The sequence below is a fragment of the Narcine bancroftii genome, chromosome 8 (assembly GCF_036971445.1).
Source record: "Narcine bancroftii isolate sNarBan1 chromosome 8, sNarBan1.hap1, whole genome shotgun sequence".
Taxonomy (NCBI): Eukaryota; Metazoa; Chordata; class Chondrichthyes; order Torpediniformes; family Narcinidae; genus Narcine; species Narcine bancroftii.
In genome coordinates this window covers 77558016-77584617 of record NC_091476.1, presented here as the reverse complement: position 1 = coordinate 77584617, position 26602 = coordinate 77558016, and the positions used below count along the sequence as shown (strand labels likewise).

The 26602-nt window shown below is 49.0% G+C and overlaps 1 protein-coding gene across 21 annotated transcripts in view; it reads right to left on the bottom strand.

The window, feature by feature from the left end:
- LOC138740935 (neurexin-2-like) overlaps nucleotides 1–26602 on the bottom strand; it is an 838414-nt gene that overhangs the window by 111951 nt on the left and 699861 nt on the right. For 16 of the 21 annotated variants that reach the window (XM_069894295.1, XM_069894297.1, XM_069894296.1 and 13 more), the window contains one exon: nucleotides 23486–23575. The exons of the other annotated variants lie outside the window; for them this stretch is intronic. In XM_069894295.1, the coding sequence (XP_069750396.1) occupies nucleotides 23486–23575 (90 nt within the window). The remainder of the gene's footprint in view (nucleotides 1–23485; nucleotides 23576–26602) is intronic. 21 annotated transcript variants of the gene reach the window in all.

Genomic DNA, 26602 nt, shown 5'->3' with positions numbered 1-26602 from the left:
GAATAAAAAGGTGCGCTCCTGAAGAAAGCCATGAGGTCCAGGAGAAAGAGGTGAGGCCCAGAAGAAAGAGGTGATCTAGGAGAAAGAGGTACAGTCCAGGAGAAAGAGGTACAGTCCAGGATAAAGAGGTTTTGACCAGGAGAAAGTGGTGCTGTCAAGGAGAAAGTGGTGCAGTCCACGATAAAGAGGTGAAGTCTAGGAGACGGAGGTGGGGTCCAGGAGAAAGTGGTGAGGTCCAGGAGAAAGACGTGGGTTCCAGGAGAAAGATGAGCGGTTCAGGAGAAAGAGTTGTCATCAAGCTGAAAGAGGTGAGGTCTAGGAGAAAGAGGTGTGTTCCAGGAGAAAGAGAAAAAGTCGAGGCTAAGGAGATAAAGTCCAGGAGAAAAAGGTTCAATGCAGGAGAAAGACATGATGTCCAGGAGAAAGAGGTGAGGTCCAGGAGAGAGAAGTGAAGTCCAGGAGAAAAAGGTAAAGTCCAGCAGAAAGAGGTGTAGACCAGGAGAAAGCGGATCAGTCAAGGAGAAAGAGGTTCAAAGCAGGAAAAATACATGACATCTAGGATAAAGGGGTGAGGCCCAGAAGAAAGAGTTATAGACCAGGAGAAAGAGGTGGTGTCCAGGAGAAAGAGGTGCAGTCATGGAAAAGGAGGTGACGTGCAGGAGAAAGAGGAGCAGTCCAGGGAAAGTGGTGCAGTCCATGCAAAATAGGTGCAGTCCAGGAGAAAGAGATGAAATCCAGGAGAAAGAGGTGTACTCCAGGAGAAACAGGTGCAGTCCAGCAGAAAGAGGCGAGGTTCAGGACAAAGAGGTGCAGTCCAGTAGAAAGAGGTGAAGTCCAGGAGAAAGGGTGGCGGTCCAGGTGCAAGAGGTGTGGTCCAGGAGAAAGTGGTGAGTTCCAGGAGAAAGACGTGTGGTCCAGGAGAATGAAATGAGGTCCAGGAGAAAGAGGTAAAGTCCAGGAGAAAAACGTTCAATGCAGGGGAAAGAGGTGCAGTACAGGAGAAGGAGGTATAGTCCAGGAGAAAGAGGTGAAGTCTAGGAGAAAGAAGTGAGGTCAAGGAGAATGACATAAGGGCCATGAGAAAGTGATGAAGTCCAGGAGAAAGAGGTTCAATGCAGGAGAAAGAGGTGCAGTCCAGGAGAAAGAGGTGAGGTTCAGGAGAAAGAGGTATAGTCCAGGAGAAAGGGATGTAGTCCAGGAAAAAGAGGTGTAGTTCAGGAGAAAGAGATGTAGACCAGGAGAAAGAGGGGTGGTCCACAAGGAAGAGGTGAGGTCCAGGAGAAAGAGGTGAGGTGCATGAAAAAGAGTTGCAGTCCAGGAAAAGAGGTGCAGTACATGAGAAATAGGTGTAGTCCAGGAGAAAGAGTTGTCCAGGAGAATGAGGTGAGGACCAGAAGAAAGTGGTGAAGTCAAGGAGAAAGAGGTGAATTCCAGGAGAAAGCGGTGTGGTCCTGGAGCAAGAGGTGAGGTCCAGGAGAAAGTGGTGAGGTCTAGGAGAAAGAGGTGCAGTCCAGAAGAAGGAGGTGAGGTCCATGAGAAAGAGATAAAGTCAAGGAGAAAGACTTGCAGTCCAGCAGAAAGAGGTGACATCCAGGAGAAAGAGGTACAGTCCAGGAAAAAGAGGTTTAGACCAGGAGAAAGTGGTGCTGTCGAGGAGAAAGTGGTGCAGTCCAGGAGAAAGTGGTGAGGTCCTGGGGAAAGTTGAGTGGTTGAGGAGAAAGAGGTGCAGTCGAGGATAAAGAGGTGACGTCTAGAAGAAGGTGGTGTGGTCCTTGAGAAAGTGATGACATCTAGGAGAACAACATGCAGTCCAGGAGAAAGAGGTGTACTCCAGGCGAAACAGGTGCAGTCCAGCAGAAAGAGGCGAGGTTCAGGACAAAGAGGTGCAGTCCAGTAGAAAGAGGTGAAGTCCAGGAGAAATGGGTGCGGTCTAGGTGCAAGAGGTGTGGTCCAGTAGAAAGTGGTGAGGTCTAAGAGAAAAGTTCTGGTCCAGGAGAAAGAGGTGAGGTCCAGGAGAAAAAGGTTCCATGCAGGTTTAAGAGGTGCAGTACAGGAGAAGGAGGTGTTATCCAGGAGAAAGAGGTGAAGTCCAGGAGAAAGAAGTGAGGTCAAGGAGAACGACATGAGGACCATGAGAAAGTGATAAAGTCCAGGAGAAAGAGGTTCAATGCAGGAGAAAGAGGTGCAGTCCAGGAGAAAGAGGTGATGTCAAGGAGAAGAGGTGCAGTCCAGGAGAAAGAGCTGCAGTCCAGAAGCAGGAGGTGAGGACCAGGAGAAGGAGGTGAAGTGCAGTCCAGAATAAAAAGGTGCGCTCCTGAAGAAAGACATGAGGTCCAGGAGAAAGAGGTGAGGCCCAGAAGAAAGAGGTGATCTAGGAGAAAGAGGTGCAGTCCAGGAGAAAGAGGTTTAGACAAGGAGAAAGTGGTGCTGTCAAGGAGAAAGTGGTGCAGTCCAGGAGAAAGAGGTGAGGCCCAGGAGATAGTTGAGTGGTTGAGGAGAAAGAGGAGCAGTCTACAATAAAGAGGTGAAGTCTAGAAGAAGGAGGTGTGATCCAGGAGAAAGTGATGAGGTCCAGGAGAAAGACGTGGGTTCCAGGAGAAAGATGAGCGGTTCAGGAGAAAGAGTTGTCATCCAGGTGAAAGAGGTGAGGGCTAGGAGAAAGAGGTGTGTTCCAGGAGAAAGAGGAAAAGTCGAGGCTAAGGAGATAAAGTCCAGGAGTAAAAGGTTCAAAGCAGGAGAAAGACATGATGTCCAGGAGAAAGAGGTGGGTTCCAGGAGAAAGATGAGCGGTTCAGGAGAAAGAGTTGTCATCCAGGTGAAAGAGGTGTGGTCCAGTAGAAAGTAGTGAAATCAGGAAAAAGTAGTGCAGTCCAGGATAAAGTGATGCAGTTCTGGAGAAAGAGGTGTAGACCAGGAGAAAGCGGTGCAGTCAAGGAGAAAGAGGTTCAATGCAGGAAAAATACATGACATCTAGGATAAAGGGGTGAGGCCCAGAAGAAAGAGTTATAGACCAGGAGAAAGAGGTGAGGTCCAGGAGAAAGAAGTGAGGGCCAGAAGAAAGAGGTGAAGTCAAGAAGAAAGAGGTGCGGTCCAGGAGAAAGAGGTGGTGTCCAGGAGAAAGAGGTGCAGTCATGGAAAAGGAGGTGATGTGCAGGAGAATGAGGAGCAGTCCAGGGAAAGTGGTGCAGTCCATGCAAAATAGGTGCAGTCCAGGAGAAAGAGATGAAATCCAGGACAACGAGGTGTACTCCAGGCGAAACAGGTGCAGTCCAGCAGAAAGAGGCGAGGTTCAGGACAAAGAGGTGCAGTCCAGTAGAAAGAGGTGAAGTCCAGGAGAAACGGGTGCGGTCCAGGTACAAGAGGTGTGGTCCAGTAGAAAGTGGTGAGGTCTAGGAGAAAAGTTGTGGTCCAGGAGAAAGAGGTGAGGTCCAGGAGAAAGACTTGTGGTCCAGGAGAACGAAATGAGGTCCAGGAGAAAGAGGTAAAGACCAGGAGAAAAAGGTTCAATGCAGGGTTAAGAGGTGCAGTACAGGAGAAGGAGGTGTTATCCAGGAGAAAGAGGTGAATTCCAGGAGAAAGATGTGTGGTCCAGGAGAATGAAATGAGGTCCAAGAGAAAAAGGTTCAATGCAGGGGAAAGAGGTGCAGTACAGAGAAGGAGGTGTTATCCAGGAGAAAGAGGTGAAGTCCAGGAGAAAGAAGTGAGGTCAAGGAGAACGACATGAGGACCATGAGAAAGTGATAAAGTCCAGGAGAAAGAGGTTAAATGCAGGAGAAAGAGGTGCAGTCCAGGAGAAAGAGGTGATGTCAAGGAGAAGAGGTGCGGTCCAGGAGAAAGAGCTGCAGTCCAGAAGAAGGAGGTGAGGTCCAGGAGAAGGAGGTGAAGTGCTGTCCAGGGTAAAAAGGTGCACTCCTGGAGAAAGACATGAGGTCCAGGAGAAAGAGGTGAGGCCCAGAACAAAGAGGTGGTCTAGGAGAAAGAGGTACAGTCCAGGAGAAAGAGGTTTAGACCAGGAGAAAGTGGTGCTGTCAAGGAGAAAGTGGTGCAGTCCAGGAGAAAGAGGTGAGGCCCAGGAGATAGTTGAGTGGTTGAGCAGAAAGAGGTGCAGTCCACTATAAAGAGGTGAAGTCTAGGAGAAGGAGGTGTGGTTCAGGAGAAAGTGGTGAGGTCCAGGAGAAATACGTGGGTTCCAGGAGAAAGATGAGCGGATCAGCAGAAAGAGTTGTCATCCAGGTGAAAGAGGTGAGGCCCAGGAGATAGTTGAGTGGTTGAGGAGAAAGAGGTGCAGTCCACAATAAAGAGGTGAAGTCTAGGAGAAGGAGGTGGGGTCCGGGAGAAAGTGGTGATGTCCAGGAGAAAGACGTGGGTTCCAGGAGAAAGATGAGCGGTTCAGGAGAAAGAGTTGTCATCCAGGTGAAAGAGGTGAGGTCTAGGAGAAAGAGGTGTGTTCCAGGAGAAAGTGGAAAAGTCGAGGCTAAGGAGATAAAGTCCAGGAGAAAAAGGTTCAATGCAGGAGAAAGACATGATGTCCTGGAGAAAGAGGTGAGGTCCAGGAGAAAGAAGTGAAGTCCACGAGAAAAAGGTAAAGTCCAGCAGAAAGAGGTGCAGTCCAGGAGAAAGAGGTGGAATCAGGTAAAAGTAATGCAGTCCATGATAAAGAGGTGTAGTTCTGGAGAAAGAGGTGTAGACCAGGAGAAAGTGGTGCAGTCAAGGAGAAAGAGGTTCAATGCAGGAAAAATACATGACATCTAGGATAAAGGGGTGAGGCCTAGAAGAAAGAGGTATAGACGAGGAGAAAGAGGTGAGCTCCAGGAGAAAGAAGTGAGGGCCAGAAGAAAGAGGTGAAGTCAAGAAGAAAGAGGTGCGGACCAGGAGAAAGAGGTGATGTGCAGGAGAAAGAGGAGCAGTCCAGGGAAAGTGGTGCAGTCCATGCAAAATAGGTGCAGTCCAGGAGAAAGAGATGAAATCCAGGAGAAAGAGGTGTACTCCAGGAGAAACAGGTGCAGTCCAGCAGAAAGAGGTGAGGTTCAGGACAAAGAGGTGCAGTCTAGTAGAAAGAGGAGAAGTCCAGGAGAAAGGGGTGCAGTCCAGCTGCAAGAGGTGTGGTCCAGTAGAAAGTGGTGAGGTCTAGGAGAAAATTGTGGTCCAGGAAAAAGAGGTGAGTTCCAGCAGAAAGACATGTGGTCCAGGAGAATGAAATGAGGTCCAGGAGAAAAAGGTTCAATGCAGGGGAAAGAGGTGCAGTACAGGAGAAGGAGGTGTTATCCAGGAGAAAGAGGTGAAGTCCAGGAGAAAGAAGTGAGGTCAAGGAGAACGACATGAGGACCATGAGAAAGTGATAAAGTCCAGGAGAAAGAGGTTCAATGCAGGAGAAAGAGGTGCAGTCCAGGAGAAAGAGGTGAGGTCCAGGAGAAAGAGGTGAAGTCAAGGAGAAAGAGGTGAATTCCAGGAGAAAGCGGTGTGGTCCTGGAACATGAGGTGAGGTCCAGGAGAAAGTGGTGAGGTCTAGGAGAAAGAGGTGCAGTCCAGGAGAAAGAGGTACAGTCCAGGAGAAAGAGGGGCCATCCAGGAGAAAGAGGTGAGGTCTAGGAGAAGTTGTGAGGTCTAAGAGATTGATGTACAGTCAATGAGAAAGAGGTGCAGTCCAGCACATAAGAGGTGAGGTCCAGGAGAAAGAGGTGTGGTCCAGTAGAAAGAGGTGTGGTCGAGAAAAAGGAGGTGCGGTCCAGGAAATGAGGTGATGTCCAGAAGAAAGACGTGATGTAAAGGAGAAGAGGTGCGGTCCAGGAGAAAGAGCTGCTGTCCAGAAGAAGGAGGTGAGGTCCAGGAGAAGGAGGTGAAGTGCAGTCCAGGATAAAAAGGTGCACTCCTGGAGAAAGACATGAGGTCCAGGAGAAAGAGGTGACACCCAGAAGAAAGAGGTGGTCTAGGAGAAAGAGGTACAGTCCAGGATAAAGAGGTTTAGACCAGGGGAAAGTGGTGCTGTCAAGGAGAAAGTGGTGCAGTCCAGGAGAAAGAGGTGAGGCCCAGGAGATAGTTGAGTGGTTGAGGAGAAAAAGGTGCAGTCCACGATAAAGAGGTGAAATCTAGGAGAAGGAGGTGTGGTTCAGGAGAAAGTGGTGAGGTCCAGGAGAAAGACGTGGGTTCCAGGAGAAAGATGAGCGGTTCAGGAGAAAGAGTTTTCATCCAGGTGAAAGAGGTGAGGCCCAGGAGATAGTTGAGTGGTTGAGGAGAAAGAGGTGCAGTCAAGGATAAAGAGGTGATGTCTAGAAGACGGTGTTGTGGTCCAGGAGAAAGTGGTGACGTCTAGGAGAAAGACGTGCAGTCCAGGAGAAAGAGGTGAAATCAGGTAAAAGTAGTGCAGTCCATGATAAAGAGGTGCAGTTCTGGAGAAAGAGGTGTAGATCAGGAGAAAGCTGTGCAGTCAAGGAGAAAGAGGTTCAATGCAGGAAAAGTACATGACATCTAGGATAAAGGGGTGAGGCCCAGAAGAAACAGGTATAGACCAGGAGAAAGAGGTTAAGTCCAGGAGAAAGAGGTGGTGTCCAGGAGAAAAAGGTAGAGGTGCAGTCATGGAAAAGGAGGTGATGTGCAGGAGAAAGAGGTGCAGTCCACGATAAAGAGGTGAAGTCTAGGAGAAGGAGGTGTGGTTCAGGTGAAAGTGGTGATGTCTAGGAGAAACACATGCAGTCCAGGAGAAAGAGGTGAGGTCAAGGAGAACGATGTGAGGTCCATGAGAAAGAGATAAAGTCCAGGAGAAAGAGGTTCAATGCAGGAGAAAGACATGATGTCCAGGAGAAAGAGGTGCAGTCCAGGAGAAAGAGGTGGAATCAGGTAAAAGTAATGCAGTCCATGATAAAGAGGTGTAGTTCTGGAGAAAGAGGTGTAGACCAGGAGAAAGCGGTGCAGTCAAGGAGAAAGAGGTTCAATGCAGGAAAAATACATGACATCTAGGATAAAGGGGTGAGGCCTAGAAGAAAGAGGTATAGACCAGGAGAAAGAGGTGAGCTCCAGGAGAAAGAAGTGAGGGCCAGAAGAAAGAGGTGAAGTCAAGAAGAAAGAGGTCTGGACCAGGAGAAAGAGGTAATGTGCAGGAGAAAGAGGAGCAGTCCAGGGAAAGTGGTGCAGTCCATGCAAAATAGGTGCAGTCCAGGAGAAAGAGATGAAATCCAGGAGAAAGAGGTGTACTCCAGGAGAAACAGGTGTAGTCCAGCAGAAAGAGGTGAGGTTCAGGACAAAGAGGTGCAGTCTAGTAGAAAGAGGAGAAGTCCAGGAGAAAGGGGTGCAGTCCAGCTGCAAGAGGTGTGGTCCAGTAGAAAGTGGTGAGGTCTAGGAGAAAATTGTGGTCCAGGAAAAAGAGGTGAGTTCCAGCAGAAAGACATGTGGTCCAGGAGAATGAAATGAGGTCCAGTAGAAAAAGGTTCAATGCAGGGGAAAGAGGTGCAGTACAGGAGAAGGAGGTGTTATCCAGGAGAAAGAGGTGAAGTCCAGGAGAAAGAAGTGAGGTCAAGGAGAACGACATGAGGACCATGAGAAAGTGATAAAGTCCAGGAGAAAGAGGTTCAATGCAGGAGAAAGAGGTGCAGTCCAGGAGAAAGAGGTGAGGTCCAGGAGAAAGAGGTGAAGTCAAGGAGAAAGAGGTGAATTCCAGGAGAAAGCGGTGTGGTCCTGGAGCAAGAGGTGAGGTCCAGGAGAAAGTGGTGAGGTCTAGGAGAAAGAGGTGCAGTCCAGGAGAAAGAGGTACAGTCCAGGAGAAAGGGGGGCCATCCAGGAGAGAGAGGTGAGGTCTAGGAGAAGTGGTGAGGTCTAAGAGATTGATGTACAGTCAATGAGAAAGAGGTGCAGTCCAGCACATAAGAGGTGAGGTCCAGGAGAAAGAGGTGTGGTCCAGTAGAAAGAGGTGTGGTCGAGAAAAAGGAGGTGCAGTCCAGGAAATGAGGTGATGTCCAGAAGAAAGACGTGATGTCAAGGAGAAGAGGTACGGTCCAGGAGAAAGAGCTGCTGTCCAGAAGAAGGAGGTGAGGTCCAGGAGAAGGAGGTGAAGTGCAGTCCAGGATAAAAAGGTGCACTCCTGGAGAAAGACATGAGGTCCAGGAGAAAGAGGTGACACCCAGAAGAAAGAGGTGGTCTAGGAGAAAGAGGTACAGTCCAGGATAAAGAGGTTTAGACCATGAGAAAGTGGTGCAGTCCAGGAGAAAGAGGTGAGGCCCAGGAGATAGTTGAGTGGTTGAGGAGAAAGAGGTGCAGTCCACGATAAAGAGGTGAAGTCTAGGAGAAGGAGGTGTGGTTCAGGGGAAAGTGGTGAGGTCCAGGAGAAAGACGTGGGTTCCAGGAGAAAGATGAGCGGTTCAGGAGAAAGAGTTGTCATCCAGGTGAAAGAGGTGAGGCCCAGGAGATAGTTGAGTGTTTGAGGAGAAAGAGGTGCAGTCAAGGATAAAGAGGTGATGTCTAGAAGAAGGTGGTGTTGTCCAGGAGAAAGTGGTGACGTCTAGGAGAAAGACATGCAGTCCAGGAGAAAGAGGTGAAATCAGGTAAAAGTAGTGCAGTCCATGATAAAGAGGTGCAGTTCTGGAGAAAGAGGTGTAGATCAGGAGAAAGCTGTGCAGTCAAGGAGAAAGAGGTTCAATGCAGGAAAAATACATGACATCTTGGATAAAGGGGTGAGGCCCAGAAGAAACAGGTATAGACCAGGAGAAAGAGGTGAGATCCAGGAGAAAGAAGTGAGGGCCAGAAGAAAGAGGTGAAGTCAAGAAGAGGTGCGGTCCAGGAGAAAGAGGTGGTGTCCAGGAGAAAGAGGTGCAGTCATGGAAAAGGAGGTGATGTGCAGGAGAAAGAGGTGCAGTCAAGGATAAAGAGGTGACGTCAATAAGAAGGTGGTGTGGTCCAGGAGAAAGTGGTGATGTCTAGGAGAAAGACATGCAGTCCAGGAGAAAGAGGTGAGGTCAAGGAGAACGACGTGAGGTCCATGAGAAAGAGATAAAGTCCAGGAGAAAGAGGTTCAAAGCAGGAGAAAGACATGATATCCAGGAGAAAGAGGTGCAGTCAAGGAGAAAGAGGTGAAATCAGGTAAAAGTAGTGCAGTCCATGATAAAGAGGTGCAGTTCTGGAGAAAGAGGTGTAGACCAGGAGAAAGCGGTGCAGTCAAGGAGAAAGAGGTTCAATGCAGGAAAAATACATGACATCTAGGATAAAGGGGTGAGGCCCAGAAGAAACAGGTATAGACCAGGAGAAAGAGGTGAGGTCCAGGAGAAAGAAGTGAGGGCCAGAAGAAAGAGGTGAAGTCAAGAAGAGGTGCGGTCCAGGAGAAAGAGGTGGTGTCCAGGAGAAAGAGGTGCAGTCATGGAAAAGGAGGTGATGTGCAGGAGAAAGAGGAGCAGTCCAGGGAAAGTGGTGCAGTCCATGCAAAATAGGTGCACTCCAGGAGAAAGAGATGAAATCCAGGAGAAAGAGGTGTACTCCAGGAGAAACAGGTACAGTCCAGCAGAAAGAGGTGAGTTTCAGTACAAAGAGGTGCAGTCCAGTAGAAAGAGGGGAAGTCCAGGAGAAAGGGGTGCGGTCCAGTAGAAAGAGGAGAAGTCCAGGAGAAAGGGGTGCAGTCCAGTTGCAAGAGGTGTGGACCAGTAGAAAGTGGTGAGGTCTAGGAGAAAAGTTGTGGTCCAGGAGAAAGAGGTGAGTTCCAGGAGAAAGACGTGTGGTCCAGGAGAATGAAATGAGGTCCAGGAGAAAGAGGTTCAATGCAGAGGAAAGAGGTGCAGTACAGGAGAAGAAGGTATTATCCAGGAGAAAGAGGTGAAGTCCAGGAGAAGGAAGTGAGGTCAAGGAGAACGACATGAGGACCATGAGAAAGTGATAAAGTCCAGGAGAAAGAGGTTCAATGCAGGAGAAAGAGGTGCATTCCAGGAGAAAGAGGTGAGGTCCAGGAGAAAGAGGTGAAGTCAAGGAGAAAGAGGTGAATTCCAGGAGAAAGCGGTGTGGTCCTGGAACAAGAGGTGAGGTCCAGGAGAAAGTGGTGAGGTCTAGGAGAAAGAGGAGCAGTCCAGGAGAAAGAGGTGCAGTCCAGGAGAAAGATGGGCCATCCAGGAGAAAGAGGTGAGGTCTAGGAGAAGTGGTGAGGTCTAAGAGATTGATGTACAGGCAATGAGAAAGAGGTGCAGTCCAGCACATAAGAGGTGAGGTCCAGGGGAATGAGGTGTGGTCCAGTAGAAAGAGGTGTGGTCAAGAAGAAGGAGGTGCGGTCCAGGAAAAGGAGGTGATGTCCAGAAGAAAGAGGTGATGTCCAGGAGAAAGAGTTGCGGTGCAGGAGAAAGAGGTGAGCTCAACTAGAAAGAGGTGCAGTCCAGTAGAAAGAGGTGTGGTCTAGTAAAAGGAGGTGAAGTCCATGAGAAGGAGGTGAGGTGCATGAGAAAGAGTTGCAGTCCAGGAAAAGAGGTGTAGACCAGGAGAAAGCGGTGCAGTCCAGGAGAAAGAGATGTCCAGGAGAATGAGGTGAGGTCCAGAAGAAAGAGTTGAAGTCAAGGAGAAAGAGGTGAATTCCAGGAGAAAGAGGTTTAGACCAGGAGAAAGTGGTGCTGTCGAGGAGAAAGTGGTGCAGTCAAGGATAAAGAGGTGACGTCTAGAAGAAGGTGGTATGGTCCAGGAGAAAGTGGTGATGTCTAGGAGAAAGACATGCAGACCAGGAGAAAGAGGTGAGGTCAAGGAGAATGACGTGAGGTCCATGAGAAAGAGATAAAGTCCAGGAGAAAGAGGTTCAATGCAGGAGAAAGAGGTGCAGTCCAGGTGAAAGAGGTGAGGTCCAGGAGAAAGAGGTATAGTCCAGGAGAAAGAGATGTAGATGTACATGAAAAATAGATGCAGTCCAGGAGAAAGAAATAATGTCTAGGAGAAAGTGGTGCAGTCCAGGAGAAAGAGGTACAGTCCAGAAGAAAGACAGGCCATCCAGGAGAAAGAGGTGAGGTCTAGGAGTAAGTGGTGAGGTCTAGGAGATAGATGTACAGTCGATGAGAAAGAGGTGCGGTCCAGCACATAAGAGGTGAGGTCCAGGAGAAAGAGGTTCAATGCAGGAGAAAGACATGACGTCCAGGAGAAAGAGGTGAGGCCCAGAAGAAAGAGGTGATGTCAAGGAGAAAGAGGTGCGGTGCAGGGGAAAGAGGTGCTGTCCAGAAGAAGTAGGCGAGGTCCTGGATAAAGAGGTGCAGTCCTGGAGAAAGAGGTGAAGTCCAGGAGAAATGGGTGCGGTCCAGGAGCAAGAGGCGAGGTCCAGAAGAAAGTGGTGAAGTTCAGGAGAAAGAGGTGTGGTCCAGGAGAAAGTTGAATGGTTCAGGATAAAGAGGTGCAGACCAGAAGAAAGAGGTGATTTCTAGGTGAAACAGGTGTGGTCCAAGAGAAAGTGGTGAGTTCCAGGAAATAGAAGTGCGTCCCAGCAGAAAGATGAGCAGATCAGGAGAAAGATTTGCTCTCCAGGAGAAAGTGGTGAGGTCTAGAAGAAAGATGTGTAGTCCAGGAGAAAGAGGAAAAGTCGAGGCGAAGGAGGTAGAGTCTAGGAGAAAGAGGTTCAATGCAGGAGAAAGATGTGAAGCCCAGAAAAAAGAGGTACAGTCAAGCAGAAAGAGGTGCCGTCCAAAAGTAAGTGGTGAGGTCCAGGATAAAGAGGTGTGGTCCAGGAGAAAGACATGAGGCCCAGGGGAAAGAGGTGAGGCCCAGAAGAGGTGAAGTCAAGGAGGAAGAGGTACAGTCCTGGAGAAAGAGGTTTAGACCAGGAGAAAGAGGTGAGGTCCAGGAAAAACACGTGCAGTCAAGGAGTAAGAAGTCTAGTCCAGGAGAAAGAGGTGTAGACCAGGAGATAGAGGTGCGGTCCAGGAGAAAGAGGTGATGTCCAGGAGAAAGAGGTGCAGTCAGGATTAAGGAGTTGTAGACCAGGAGAAAGAGGTGAGGTTGAGGAGAAAGAGGTGAGGTCCAGGGGAAAGGTGTGAAGTCAAGTAAAAGAGATACAGTCCAGGAGAAAGAAGTGAGGTGCAGGAGAAAGAGGTGCGGTCCTGGAGAAAGATGTACGGTCCAGGAAAAGGATGCGAGGTGCAGGAGAAAGAGGTGCAGTCCAGGAAAAGTGGTGCAGTCCATGAAAAATAGATGCGGTCCAGGAGAAAGAGATAATGTCAAGGAGAAAGAGGTGCAGTCCAGGAGAAAGAGGTGCAGTCCAGCAGAAAGAGGTGAGGTTCAGGACAAAGAGTTGCAATCCAGGAGAAAGAGGTGAAGTCCAGGAGAAATGGGTGCGGTCCAGGAGCAAGAGTCGAATGCAAGGGAAAGTGATGAAGTCCAGGAGAAAGAGGTGCAGTCCAGGAGAAAGAGGTGCGGTCCAGGAGAAAGAGGGTCAATGCACGAGAAATACATGACATCCAGGAGAAAGAGGTGAAGCCCAGAGTAAATAGGTGTAGACCAGGAGAAAGAGGTGAGGTCCAGGAGAAAGAGGTGAGGGCCAGAAGAAAGAAGTGAAGTCAAGGAGAAAGACGTGCGGTCCAGGAGAAAGAGATGTGGTCCAGGAGAAAGAAGTGCAGTCATGGAAAAGGAGATGACGTGCAGGAGAAAGATGAGCAGCCCAGGAAAAGTGGTGCAGTCCATGCAAAATAGGTGCAGTCCAGCAGAAAGAGATGAAATCCAGGAGAATGAGGTGCAGTCCAGGAGAAAGAGGTACAATCCAGGAGAAAGAGGTTTTAGACCAGGAAAAAGTAGTGCTGTCGAGGAGAAAGTGGTGCAGTCCATGAGAAAGAGATGTAGACCAGGAGAAAGAGGTGAGGTCCAGGAGAAAGGTGTGAAGTTAAGTAAAAGAGATACGGTCAAGGAGAAAGAGGTGAGGTCTTGGAGAAAGAGGTGAAGTCAAGGAGAAAGAGGTGTGGTCCAGGAGAAAGAGGTGTGGTCCAGGAGAAAGAGGTGCGGTCCAGGAAAAGGAGGTGAGGTGCAGGAGAATGAGGTGCAGTCCAGGAAAAGTGGTGCAGTCCATGAAAATTAGATGCAGTCCAGGAGAAAGAGGTGAGGTTCAGGACAAAGATGTGCAGTCCAGGAGAAAGAGGTGAAGTCCAGGAGGTATGGGTGCGGTCCAGGAGCAAGAGGCAACGTCCAGAGAAAGTGGTGGTCTAGGAGAAAGAAGTGTGGTCCACGAGAAAGAGGTGAGGTCCAGCAAAAGACGTCGGTCCAGGAGAAAGAGATACGGTCTAGTAAGAGGTGTAGTCCAGGAGAAAGAGGTGAAGTGATGAAGAAAGAGGTACAGTCCAGGAGAAAGAGGTTTAGACCAGGAGAAAGAGGTGAGGTACAGCAAAAGGAGGTGCAGTCCACGAGAAAGAAGTGTAGTCCAGGAGAAAGAGGTGTAGACCAGGAGATAGAGGTGCGGTCCAGGAGAAAGAGGTGATGTCCAGGAGAAAGAGGTGCAGTCAGGATTAAAATGTGTAGTCCAGGAGAAGGAGTTGTAGACCAGGAGAAAGAGGTGAGGTGCAGGAGAAAGAGGTGAGGTCCAGGAGAAAGGTGTGATGTCAAGTAAAAGAGATACGGTCCAGGAGAAAGAGATGAGGTGCAGGAGAAAGAAGTGCGGTCCAGGAGAAAGAGGTGCAGTCCAAGAAAAGGAGGTGAGGTGCAGGAGAAAGAGGTGCAGTCCAGGAAAAGTGGTGAAGTACTTGAAAAATAGCTGCAGTCCAGGAGAAAGTGATAATGTCTAGGAGAAAGAGGTGCAGTCCAGGAGAAAGAGGTGAGGTCCAGCAGAAAGACGTCGCTCCAGGAGAAAGAGATACGGTCTAGGAAGAGGTGTAGTCCAGGAGAAAGAGGTGATGTCTAGGTGAAAGAGGTGCGGTCGAAAAGAAAGTGGTGAGGTCCAGGATAAAGAGGTGTGGTCCAGGAGAAAGACATGAGGTCCAGGAGAAGGAGGTGAGACCCAGAAGTAAGAGGTGAAGTGAAGGAGAAAGAGGTACAGTCCAGGAAAAAGAGGTTTAGACCAGGAGAAAGAGGTGAGGTCCAGGAAAAAGACGTGTAGTCCAGGAGAAAGAGGTGTAGACCAGGAGATAGAGGTGCAGTCCAGGAGAAAGAGGTGATGTGGAGAAAGAAGTGCAGTCAGGATTAAGATGTGTAGTCCAGGAGAAGGAGTTGTAGACCAGGAGAAAGAGGTGAGGTGCAGGAGAAAGAGGTGAGGTCCAGGGGAAAGATGTGATGTCAAGTAAAATTGATACGGTCCAGGAGAAAGAGGTGAGGTGCATGAGAAAGAGGTGCGGTTCAGCAGAAAGAGGTGCAGTCCAGGAAAAAGAGCTTTGGTGCAGGAGAAAGAGGTGCAGTCCAGGAAAAGTGGTGCAGTACATGAAAAATAGCTGCAGTCCAGGAGAAAGAGGTGAAGTCCAGTAGAAAGAAATGCAGTCCAGCAGAAAGAGGTGAGGTTCACAACAAATAGATCATGTCTAGGAGAAAGAGGTGCAGTCCAGGAGAAAGAGGGGCCATCCAGGAGAAAGAGGTGAGGTCTAGGAGATAGATGTATAGTCGATGAGAAAGAGGTGCAGTCCAGCACATAAGAGGAGAGGTGCAGGAGAAAGAGGTTCAATGAAGGAGAAAGACATGACGTCCAGGAGAAAGAGGTGAGGCCCCTAAGAAAGAGGTGATGTCAAGGAGAAAGAGGTGCGGTCCAGGGGAAAGGGGTGCAGTCATGGAAAAGGAAGTGACGTGCAGAAAAAAGAGGAGCAGCCCAGGAAAGTGGTGCAGTCCATGCAAAATAGGTGCAGTCCAGGAGAAAGAGATGAAATCCAGGAGAAAGAGGTGCAGTCCAGGAGAAAGACGTACAGTCCAGGAGAAAGAGGTTTAGACCAGGAGAAAGTGGTGCTGTCGAGGAGAAAGTGGTGCAGTCCAGGAGAAAGAGGTGTAGACCAGGAGAAAGAGGTGCAGTCCAGGATTAAGATGTGTAGTCCAGGAGAAGTGGTTGTAGACCAGGAGAAAGAGGTGAGGTCCAGGAGAAAGGTGTGAAGTTAAGTTAAAGAGATACGGTCCAGGAGAAAGAGGTGAGGTCTTGGAGAAAGAGGTGAAGTCCAGGAGAAAGAGGTGCGGTCCAGGAAAAGGAGGTGAGGTGCAGTCCAGGAAAAGTGGTGCAGTCCATGAAAAATAGATGCAGACCAGGAGAAAGAGATAATGTCTAGGAGAAAGAGGTGCAGTCCAGCAGAGAGAGGTGAGGTTCAGGACAAAGTTGTGCAGTCCAGGAGAAAGAGGTGAAGTCCAGGAGAAATGGGTGCGGTCCAGGAGTAAGAGGCAACGTCCAGGAGAAAGTGGTGAAGTCCAGTAGAAAGACGTCGGTCCAGGATAAAGAGATACGGTCTAGGAAGAGGTGTAGTCAAGGAGAAAGAGGTTGAATGCAAGAGAAAGAGGTGCAGTCCAGGAAAAAGAGCTTTGGTGCAGGAGAAAGAGGTGCAGTCCAGGAAAAGTGGTGCAGTACATGAAAAATAGCTGCAGTCCAGGAGAAAGAGATAATGTCTAGGAGAAAGAGGTGAAGTCCAGGAGAAAGAAATGCAGTCCAGCAGAAAGAGGTGAGGTTCAGAACAAAGAGATCATGTCTAGGAGAAAGAGGTGCAGTCCAGGAGAAAGAGGGGCCATCCAGGAGAAAGAGGTGAGGTCTAGGAGATAGATGTATAGTAGATGAGAAAGAGGTGCAGTCCAGCACATAAGAGGAGAGGTGCAGGAGAAAGAGGTTCAATGCATGAGAAAGACATGACGTCCAGGAGAAAGAGGTGAGGCTCCGAAGAAAGAGGTGATGTCAAGGAGAAAGAGGTGCGGTCCAGGGGAAAGGGGTGCAGTCATGGAAAAGGAAGTGACGTGCAGGAGAAAGAGGAGCAGCCCAGGAAAGTGGTGCAGTCCATGCAAAATAGGTGCAGTCCAGGAGAAAGAGATGAAATCCAGGAGAAAGAGGTGCAGTCCAGGAGAAAGACGTACAGTCCAGGAGAAAGAGGTTTAGACCAGGAGAAAGTGGTGCTGTCGAGGAGAAAGTGGTGCAGTCCAGGAGAAAGAGGTGTAGACCAGGAGAAAGAGGTGCAGTCCAGGATTAAGATGTGTAGTCCAGGAGAAGTGGTTGTAGACCAGGAGAAAGAGGTGAGGTCCAGGAGAAAGGTGTGAAGTTAAGTTAAAGAGATACGGTCCAGGAGAAAGAGGTGAGGTCTTGGAGAAAGAGGTGAAGTCCAGGAGAAAGAGGTGCGGTCCAGGAAAAGGAGGTAAGGTGCAGTCCAGGAATAGTGGTGCAGTCCATGAAAAATAGATGCAGACCAGGAGAAAGAGATAATGTCTAGGAGAAAGAGGTGCAGTCCAGCAGAGAGAGGTGAGGTTCAGGACAAAGTTGTGCTGTCCAGGAGAAAGAGGTGAAGTCCAGGAGAAATGGGTGCGGTCCAGGAGTAAGAGGCAACGTCCAGGAGAAAGTGGTGAAGTCCAGTAGAAAGACGTCGGTCCAGGATAAAGAGATACGGTCTAGGAAGAGGTGTAGTCCAGGAGAAAGAGGTTGAATGCAAGAGAAAGAGGTGCAGTCCAGGAAAAAGAGCTTTGGTGCAGGAGAAAGAGGTGCAGTCCAGGAAAAGTGGTGCAGTACATGAAAAATAGCTGCAGTCCAGGAGAAAGAGATAATGTCTAGGAGAAAGAGGTGAAGTCCAGGAGAAAGAAATGCAGACCAGCAGAAAGAGGTGAGGTTCAGAACAAAGAGATCATGTCTAGGAGAAAGAGGTGCAGTCCAGGAGAAAGAGGGGCCATCCAGGAGAAAGAGGTGAGGTCTAGGAGATAGATGTATAGTAGATGAGAAAGAGGTGCAGTCCAGCACATAAGAGGAGAGGTGCAGGAGAAAGAGGTTCAATGCATGAGAAAGACATGACGTCCAGGAGAAAGAGGTGAGGCCCCGAAGAAAGAGGTGATGTCAAGGAGAAAGAGGTGCGGTCCAGGGGAAAGGGGTGCAGTCATGGAAAAGGAAGTGACGTGCAGGAGAAAGAGGAGCAGCCCAGGAAAGTGGTGCAGTCCATGCAAAATAGGTGCAGTCCAGGAGAAAGAGATGAAATCCAGGAGAAAGAGGTGCAGTCCAGGAGAAAGACGTACAGTCCAGGAGAAAGAGGTTTAGACCAGGAGAAAGTGGTGCTGTCGAGGAGAAAGTGGTGCAGTCCAGGAGAAAGAGGTGTAGACCAGGAGAAAGAGGTGCAGTCCAGGATTAAGATGTGTAGTCCAGGAGAAGTGGTTGTAGACCAGGAGAAAGAGGTGAGGTCCAGGAGAAAGGTGTGAAGTTAAGTTAAAGAGATACGGTCCAGGAGAAAGAGGTGAGGTCTTGGAGAAAGAGGTGAAGTCCAGGAGAAAGAGGTGCGGTTCAGGAAAAGGAGGTGAGGTGAAGTCCAGGAAAAGTGGTGCAGTCCATGAAAAATAGATGCAGTCCAGGAGAAAGAGATAATGTCTAGGAGAAAGAGGTGCAGTCCAGCAGAGAGAGGTGAGGTTCAGGACAAAGTTGTGCAGTCCAGGAGAAAGAGGTGAAGTCCAGGAGAAATGGGTGCGGTCCAGGAGTAAGAGGCAACGTCCAGGAGAAAGTGGTGAAGTCCAGCAGAAAGACGTCGGTCCAGGATAAAGAGATACAGTCTAGGAAGAGGTGTAGTCCAGGAGAAAGAGGTTGAATGCAAGAGAAAGAGGTGCAGTCCAGGAGAAAGAAGTGAGGTTCAGGAGAAAGAGGTATAGTCCAGCAGAAAGAGATGTAGATGTACATGAAAAGTAGATGCAGTCCAGGAGAAAGAGATCATGTCTAGGAGAAAGAGGTGCAGTCCAGGAGAAAGAGGGGCCATCCAGGAGAAAGAGGTAAGGTCTAGGAGATAGATGTACAGTCGTTGAGAAAGAAGTCCAGTCCAGCACATAAGAGGTAAGGTGCAGGAGAAAGAGGTTCAATGCAGGAGAAAGACATGACGTCCAGGAGAAAGAGGTGAGGCCCCGAAGAAAGAGGTGATGTCAAAGAGAAAGAGGTGCGGTCCAGGGGAAAGAGGTGCTGTCCAGAAGAAGGAGGCGAGGTCCTGGATAAAGAGGTGCAGTCCTGGAGAAAGAGGTGAAGTCCAGGAGAAATGGGTGTGGTCCAGGAGCAAGAGGCGAGGTCCAGAAGAAAGTGGTGAAGTCCAGGAGAAAGAGGTGCGGTCCAGGAGAAAGTTGAATGGTTCAGGAGAACGAGGTGCAGACCAGGAGAAAGAGGTGATGTCTAGGTGAAAGAGGTGTGGTCCAAGAGAAAGTGTTGAGTTCCAGGAAATAGACGTGCGTCCCAGGAGAAAGATGAGCGGATCAGGAAAAAGAGTTGCCCGCCAGGAGAAAGAGGTGAGGTCTAGAAGAAAGATGTGTGGTCCAGGAGAAAGAGGAAAAGTCAAGGCGAAGGAGGTGCGGTCCAAAAGAAAGTGGTGAGGTCCTGGATAAAGAGGTGCGGTCCAGGAGAAAGACATCGGATCAGGAGAAAGAGATACGGTCTAGGAAGAGTTATAGTCCAGGAGAAAGAGGTTTAGAAGTGTAGAAAGTGATGCTGTCCAGGAGAAAGTGGTGAGGCCCAGGAGAAAGATGTGCAGTCGAGGTGTAGTCCAGGAGAAAGAGGTGAGGCCTAGAAGAAAGTGGTGAAGTCAAGGAGAAAGTGGTGCAGTCCAGCAGAAAGAGGTGAGGTCCAGGAGAAAGAAGTACGGTCTAGGAGAAAGAGGTGTGGCCCGGGAGAAAGTGCTACGGTCCAGGAGATGGAGGTGAAGTCCAGGAGAACGAGGTGAGGAGCAGGAGAAAGAGGTCCGGTCCAGGCAAATGATGTGCAGTCCAGGAAAAAGAGATGAAGTCCAGGTGAAAGAATTGTCCAGTAGAAAGAGTTGAGGTCCAGAAGAAAGAGATGAAGTCAAAGAGAAAGAGGTGTGGTCCAGGAGAAAGAGGTACAGTTCAGTATGAAGAGGTGAAGTCCAGTATAGGTGCAGTCCAGGTGTTTGAAGTGCAGTCTTGGAGATAGAGGTATAGTCCAGGAGAAAGAGGTTTAGACCAGGAGAAAGTGGTGCTGTCCAGGAGAAAGTGGTGCAGTCCAGGAGCAAGGTGAGCTCCAGGAGAACTTTGAGTGGTTCAGGAGAAAGTGGTGAGGTCCAGGAGAAAGACGTGCAGTCCAGGAGAAAGATGAGCGGTTCAGGAAAAAGAGGAGCCATCCAGGAGAAAGAGGTGAGGTCCAGGAGAAAGGGGTGTGATCCAGGAGAAGGAGGTGAGGTCCAGGAGAAAGTGATGAGGTCCAGGAGAAAGAGGTGGTCCAGGGGAAAGAGGTGTTGTCCAGGAAATAGTGGTAAGGTCCAGGAGAAAGATGTGCAGTCGAGGAGAAAGAGGTGAAGTTCAGAGAAAGAGTTGCAATCCAGATGTAGGAGGTGTCATTCAGGTGAAGGAGGTGTGGTCCAGTTGAAAGGGGTGTGGTCTAGGAGAAAGGGGTGCAATCCAGGAGCTGTGGGAATCAGTAAATATCAGTAAATATTTTGTCTCGTGAGATCTAGAACATTGGAGAGAAGCATCAGAAATTGTCCAGTTGAATTTAAATTTAATTTTTTTAAATATTAAAATTTGTTAAATTAAATTTAGACATCCAGTGCAATAACAGGCCCATACGGCACATGATTTTGTGCCGCCCAATTGCACCAAATGACCTACAACCACCGGTTCATTTCGAATGGTGGGGGGAAACCCACGCAGACACGGGGAGAACGTGGGATTGGAACCCAGGTCGCCGGCGTTGTAACAGCGTCACGCCAAATGCTATGTTAACCGTGGATAGGATGGACTTTTGCAGCAGAGTTGATAATGTTGATGAGTTCCATATCGGTGCAGGAGCTAGAAATCTATCAGTCAGGATATCGGGAATGGTCCCATAATGGGTTGAGAAGGGCTTTTCCCCATTGCCATCAAAATAACAGGCATATCTGGGACGTATGTGAGAACACTTGACTTCAGCATTGATTTGTTGTAGGAGAAGGGGGTCCAGAGAGAGACGTTGTTCAGGGTGAGAAGAGGTTCTGCCGGGCAGATGAGAATGATGGTGTGGGGAAATCTTTGTTGTAGAAAGAAGCCAAGGGCTTTAACCCCATCATGTGGTGGTGTTGGAGAGATCATTTACTAGAACGATACCAGGAATGAAAGGTTAACTTACGAGGAACGATTGTCGGCCCTTGGACTATACTCGATGGGGTACAGAAGGATGAGGGGGTCCGCACTGAAGCATTTCGACTGCTGAAAGTCCTGGGCAGAGTAGATGTGGCGAGGATGTTTCCCATGGTTGGGGAATCCAGGACAAGGGGCCACAACTTTAGGATAAAAGGGAATCAATTTAAAACTGAGATGCAGAGAAATTTCTTCACCCAGAGGGTCATGAGTCGGTGGAACCTGTTGCTACAGGTGGCCCTGGAAGTGAGGTCATTGGGTATGTATAAGGCAGAGACTGACAGGATTAATCAAGGGTAACGGGGGTAAGGCTGGGGAGTGGGGCTGGGTGGGAGGATGGATCAGCTCACGATTAGAATGGGGGCAGACTCGATGGGCCGATGGGCCAACCTGCTCCTCTACCTTGCAATCATGTGTTTCTGACAGTGAGTGCTGAGATTTTAACCATGCTGCCTCGATAGGGGAGGCAGATCCAAAATGGACACTTTAAAATTACCGTGATGAAACCAGACGCGAGAAGCCATTGTAAGGATGATGGAAAGGGAGGGGAGTGACACATACACTTTTAAATTTAATTTTTTAAAGATTGAGACATAGAGGCCCTCCGGCCACTAGCCCATGCCACCCAATTACCCGACAACCCCAATTATGTTTGAAACAGTGGGAGGAAACCAGAGATCCCACACCCCCACCGGGGAAAACCCCACAGAGACAAGGAGAGAACGTACAAACTCCTTACAGAGAGTGTGGGATTGGAACCCGGGTAGCCGGCACTGTAACGGCATCACGCTAACCATGCTGCCCCTATCCAGAGGATCTTTGAAAGGAAAGGCAGAGGGGTGAAAGGGCACTTTCTGTGCAGTGGATTCCAACAAGTGTCACGGTTGTGTCGAGGTCGAATCTTTATCTGTGGTGTTGTGGGAAGAGGCAAATTGAACAAGGTGTTGTCAACTTGGAACGGGCACAGAGGGAGGTGGCAATGGGAAATGATGCAGGAAGACACAACTGGGTTGTGCTTTCTGACCAATCTCCTTCCATAAGGCAACACCATTGGTTGGTGTGAAGCATGCTCCTTGACAGATTTGCTACGTCACCAAAGAACCCTGCAAATTTCTATGGAGAACATTCTGGTCGGTCGCATCACTGCCTGGTACAGAGGTGGCCAATGCATAGGAAGGAGAACAGGCTGCAGAGGGCTGTTAACTCAATCTGTGCCTTCACGGGCAACAGTCTTCATTCCATCAAGGATGTCCACATGAGGTGGTGTCTGAAGAAAGCACCCTCTGTCATCAAGGACCCCCCACCACCCAGGCCGTGCCCTCTTCACTCCGCCACCATCAGGAAGGAGGCCCAGGAGCCTGAAGACCAGCACCCAGCGGCACAAGGATAGCTTCTTCCCCACCGCCATCAGATTCCTGAATGGGCAACGACCCCCCATATATGGCCTCGCTCTCTCTTCTTTTGCACGAATGTATCTGTTTTTAAATGTAATGTATAACGATTTTCCACCTGTGACACAGCTGCAAAATAACAAGTTTTGTGACATGTTCATGCCAACAAATTCTGATTCTGATTCTGATCATCGTAATGTGGAAACCCCTTCATTCCTGTCACTGTGTTTTTGGCAATGATCACACATGTGTGCTGAAGGATAGAACATCGATCACTGCAGCACAGCAAGCCCTTCAGCCCTCGAATATATGGGAATATATGGGTTGTGCCCACCTATATATTAACAACAAAAAGTACTTCGTAGGCCTCGATTTTCCTTCCATCCATGGACCTGACTAAGAGTCTCTTAAATTCCCCCAATGTTCCAGTCCCCACCACCACCCCCGGCCCCCACAACTCTCTGTGTAAAAGACTTACCCCCTGACGTTTCCCCTGAACTTCCCTCCCTTCAATTTGTACAGATGTCCTCTAGTGTTTATTACACCCAGATCTAATTCTCCCTCAGTTCCCTCACCAATGGATCCACGGAAAGTGGAGAGAGCTGGGGATCTGGCAGCTAATGCTGGCATGAGGTCTTGCATGGTACCCTCACCTGGTGGTGGAGATATATGCATCATGTTCCATTCAAGATGGCAGATGGCCAAAAAAGGGAGCCTCAATCAACATGGTGGGCTTTGGGCCTAACTTTATTCCTTGCCCCCCCCAAAGTCTAGCTTACAATGGCTTGTCGACCCACCTCATTGGCAGAGGAATAGAATACAGGATGTGACGTTGAGGCTTAAGAGAACTGTTAGCAGTTTTGGGCTACTCGTTTGAGAAAGGATGGGCTGACGTTGGAGAGGGTTCAGAGGAGGTTCACAAGGATGATTCTGGGAATGAAAGGGTTATCGTATGAGGAGTGTTTGACGACTCTTGGCTTGAACTCGTTGGGATTTAGGAGAATGAGGGGAGAATCGTATTGAAACATTTTGAATGTTGAAAGGCGCGGACAGAGTCAATGTAGAAAGGTTATTCCCCATGGTGGGAGAGTCTTGAACAAGAGGGCACAACCTCAGGATTGAAGGGCATCCACTCAGAACAGAGACGCAGAGGAATTTCTTCAGCTGGAGGGGCGGTGAATCTGTGGAATTTGTTGCCATGGGCGGTTGTGGAGGCCGGGTCATTAGGTGTATTTAAGGCAGGGATCAATAGGTTCTTGATTAGCCAGGGCATCAAAGGGTACGTGGACATGGCCTGGCAGTGGGGCTGAGTGGGGAAACAGGTCAGCTCATGAATAAATGGTGGAGTAGACTCGATGGGCTGAATGGCTTATTTTTTCTAAGTGAGGACATGCTTGCTTTTGCTCCTTGACATTCAAGCCCCCCACCTTTGACCTATCATCCCAAGGAGATTGTAGCTGACGCCCCAGTGCCCGTTCAGTTGTGCGGTCACAGCTCCCACCCTGGCACGCACGCTTCACACCTCACCCCATCCCAGGGAGAAGGGAGAGGAAGGGGAGGCGGCGGGAGAAAGCGGGCTGTAACCTGCCCTACCCAGCGCAGGAAGCACCATCTCCGGAGAGATGACCGGTCCGGAGACGGAGACCTATTTCCAAAGGTCAAACAGCTTTCCCAGGACGCGGCCTCTTCACAACCACAGAGCAACAGAACAGCACAAGAGAGCACGGAAATTACCGGAACGCTCACCGACAACGATCAGACTGTAAACTCCGTTACAGTTCAAACAGGTTTTATATGGCTTGTTTAATTTTACTGATGTTTTAGCATTTAAAATAATTAAAATAGAATTATTATTGGGTTAAGTTAAAGTTAAGTTTGTTGTTACGGTGTGTGATTCCTTTTTTTTAAATGTTAAAAGTTTTTAATTAATTTTTTTTTACCTTTGTCGAGTAGCCATTCGTCTACTACCCGACCAAGACGATATGGAATTCGCTGTCTAGCAATCGCCAGCCGCTCGTTATCATAGTTGCCTTTAAAGTTTAAAGAGACATTTCAGCAGTTAAAATCTGCAAGGTCAAAGGTCAACAGTTAACACTTTAATGCTTCAGGTGAAAGGTCAAAGTTAAGCGATTAGCCACCAGGCCGCTGACTTCTGTGGAGATTCCGCTTTGTCTGCTCCCTCTGCAGCCACAGAAGTGGGGGGGGGATGGGGATGGTGGGGGTCAGAACCAAAACAGTTCCCGCTATTACTTTCACCGCTTGACTGCCTCGCCGCTGCAGAGTCCTTCGTGGCCGTGTGCTAAGGGATAAGATGGTGTCAGTGGGCAAACTGCAGGCTCTTGTAGACAGCAAGGTGAAGGATGGGCCATTTATTGGCCAAGTGGTGGATGGCCAGTGCCTGTTCCCCAGGACGGGAGTAGCAAACATCAGGGGACGTCTGTAGGAAGCTTAGGAGAGACGTGAGGGGGGTTAAGTTTTTTTACGCAGAGTTGAGGGGGCCTGGAATGCCTTGCCAGGGGGTGGTGGTGGAGACTGGAACATGGAGTGGCATTTAATAGAAATATAGAGGGTTATGGGGTAGGGAGGGATTAGTGTTTTTATATGGAATATATGGGTCAGCACCACATGAGGGCCGAAGGGCCTGTACTGTGATGTAGTGTTCTATTCTATTGTTTCCTGTTCTTTGTCAGAGCAGAAGCCCCTGTCATGGTGGCTGTTTCCTTTTGAGGGCTTAGTTTGGAACCTCCTCCAAGGTGCAACCTCCTGCAGAAGTGTGGCCATCCCTCCACATTACACTGGGAATTGCAGCCAGTTTGTAGCCAGGGATATGCATATTCCTGCGTTTATACTGTGTGTCTGTGTTACATCTGGCTGTATGTCTGCGTGTTTTGCACTGAGGATCAAAGAAAGCTGATTCGACAGGTTCTACTTGTACAATCGGATGATGATTAACTTGAGTTGAATTTGGAACAACAATGAGATGTAGTGGGGACACTACAGGCCAAGTATCATCTGTGGTGGACGCAGCCAGTCAATGTTTCAGGTTGGGACCGTTTATCACAACACCAGCCAGCTCTTCTGGGTGGATTCGAAACCATATCCTCTGAAACCCCACTCGCTGACGATTGGTCTGTGCATGACATGTGCAGCCCACCCAATCCCAGCAGCTCGCTGGTGTTATCACCTTATTGACACAAGGCCTGGAGGAAATCCTGCCCTCCAGCACTGCCTGAGTGGAGCCGGTTTCCTGAAAGGGCACTGGTTTCCTCCCACATCCCTAAAGATGTGTCAGCCAGTGGATCTAATGACGGCTGTAAAATGCCCCAGGTGCTTAGGTAAGGAGTAGAAATGGTGGCTGCAGGAGTAGGTGCTGTGGGTGGAGGAGGGGGGGGGTGCTCACTGAGGCCTGGCGCAGCCAACCCAAGGGCCCTGTGGGGAAGGACCACAGTCTAGAGTACTCCCAGGGACTGAGACCAAGGGAGAGCCCCTCAAACCAAGGAAAGAGAGGCGTACTGAGAGAAGAAAGGCAACAATGTACGGGGATGGGAATGCACAGATATGACTGGCATCATGGGTGGGAAAAGACTGAATGGTTTTTCTCTTTTCCTATAAATAATTTATTTTGAATAAAATCTATTTTTGGGAAAAAAATCAAGGGAATGTGGGTATGTTAGGTTACAAGGAAGTAAAATGGTAAATAGGATTGGCCTCAAAGCAAGAATTCTGGCTCCAAAATCTTTCTGTGTCAATAGGCATGTGTAGCAAGGGGAGAGAGTTCTGTTTCTTGAAGCAATACATGTACGGTCAAGTGGAAGGGGATGTACTGGGGACTGAGCTTGGCCAGGTGATTATTAAAGTCCTAGTGGGGAGCATTTCAGTAGGGAAGGTAAAGTTTCATAGAGTTGGGGAGATACAATAGCAGAGGTTGAGGATTGGTTGAACGATAGAAAGCAGAGAGTTGGGGTACAGGGGCTTTTTTCTGGTTGGCAATCGGTGATGAACGGGGTGCTGCAGGGGTCAGTGCTGGGTCCCCAAATGGTTCACCATAACGATCTGGAAGGGGGGGGACAGAGTGTAGTATGTCTACATTTGCTAATGACACTAAATTGAGTGGAAAGCAAATTGTGCCGAGGATACAGAGAGTCTGTGGTGAGATGAAGACAGGGTAAGTGAGTGGGCAAGCATCTGGCAGATGGAGAATAATGCTGGTAAATGTGAGGTGATCCATTTTGGAAGATCAGATAATTATTTAAATGGCAAGCGATTGCAGCGTGCGACGGTGTAGAAGGACCTGGGAATGTTTGATCGCAAAAGGTTGGTTTGCAGGTGCAGGAGGTAGACAAGAAGGCAGATGGAACATTGGCCTTCGTTGCCAGAGGGATTAAGTTTAGGAGCCGGGAGGTTCTGCTGCCACTCGACAAGGTCCTGGTGAGGCCACATCTGGAGAACTGAGTGCAGTTCTGATCTCCTTACTCAAGGAAGGACAGACTAGCTTTGGAGATGGTGCAGAAGAGGATCACCAGGTTGATTCCAGAGATGAGGGGGTCAGCGTATAAGGAGAGATTGAATCATCTGGGAACGTACTGAATGGAATTTAGAAGAATGAGAGGGGATCTTATAGAAATGAATACAATTCTGAAAGGCAGACATGAGATAAAGGTTGGTAAGTTGTTCCCGTGGGTGGGGGAGACCAGAACTAGGGGACATAGCCTCAAGATTCAGGGCAGTAGAATTAGGACGGAGATGAGGAAGAATTGCTTTTACCAGAGGGTGGGGAATGTGGGAAATTCGTTGCCTATTTAAGCAGTGGAAGCGACCTCAGTAAACAGATTTGAGACAAGGGTGGAGAGATTTTTACATCATAAGGATATGAGGAAAAGGCAGGTTGATGGAGAAAAGACTCAAATCAGATTAGCTGTGATCTCATGGGGGCAGGCTTGATGGGCAGAATGGCAGAATCTTCCTCCTGTTGCAAATCGTTAAATGGTTCTTGGCAGCTGACGTTTTGTCTGATGTGAAAGAGTCTCTTACTATGTGAGCGGAATGAGACAGTGAGG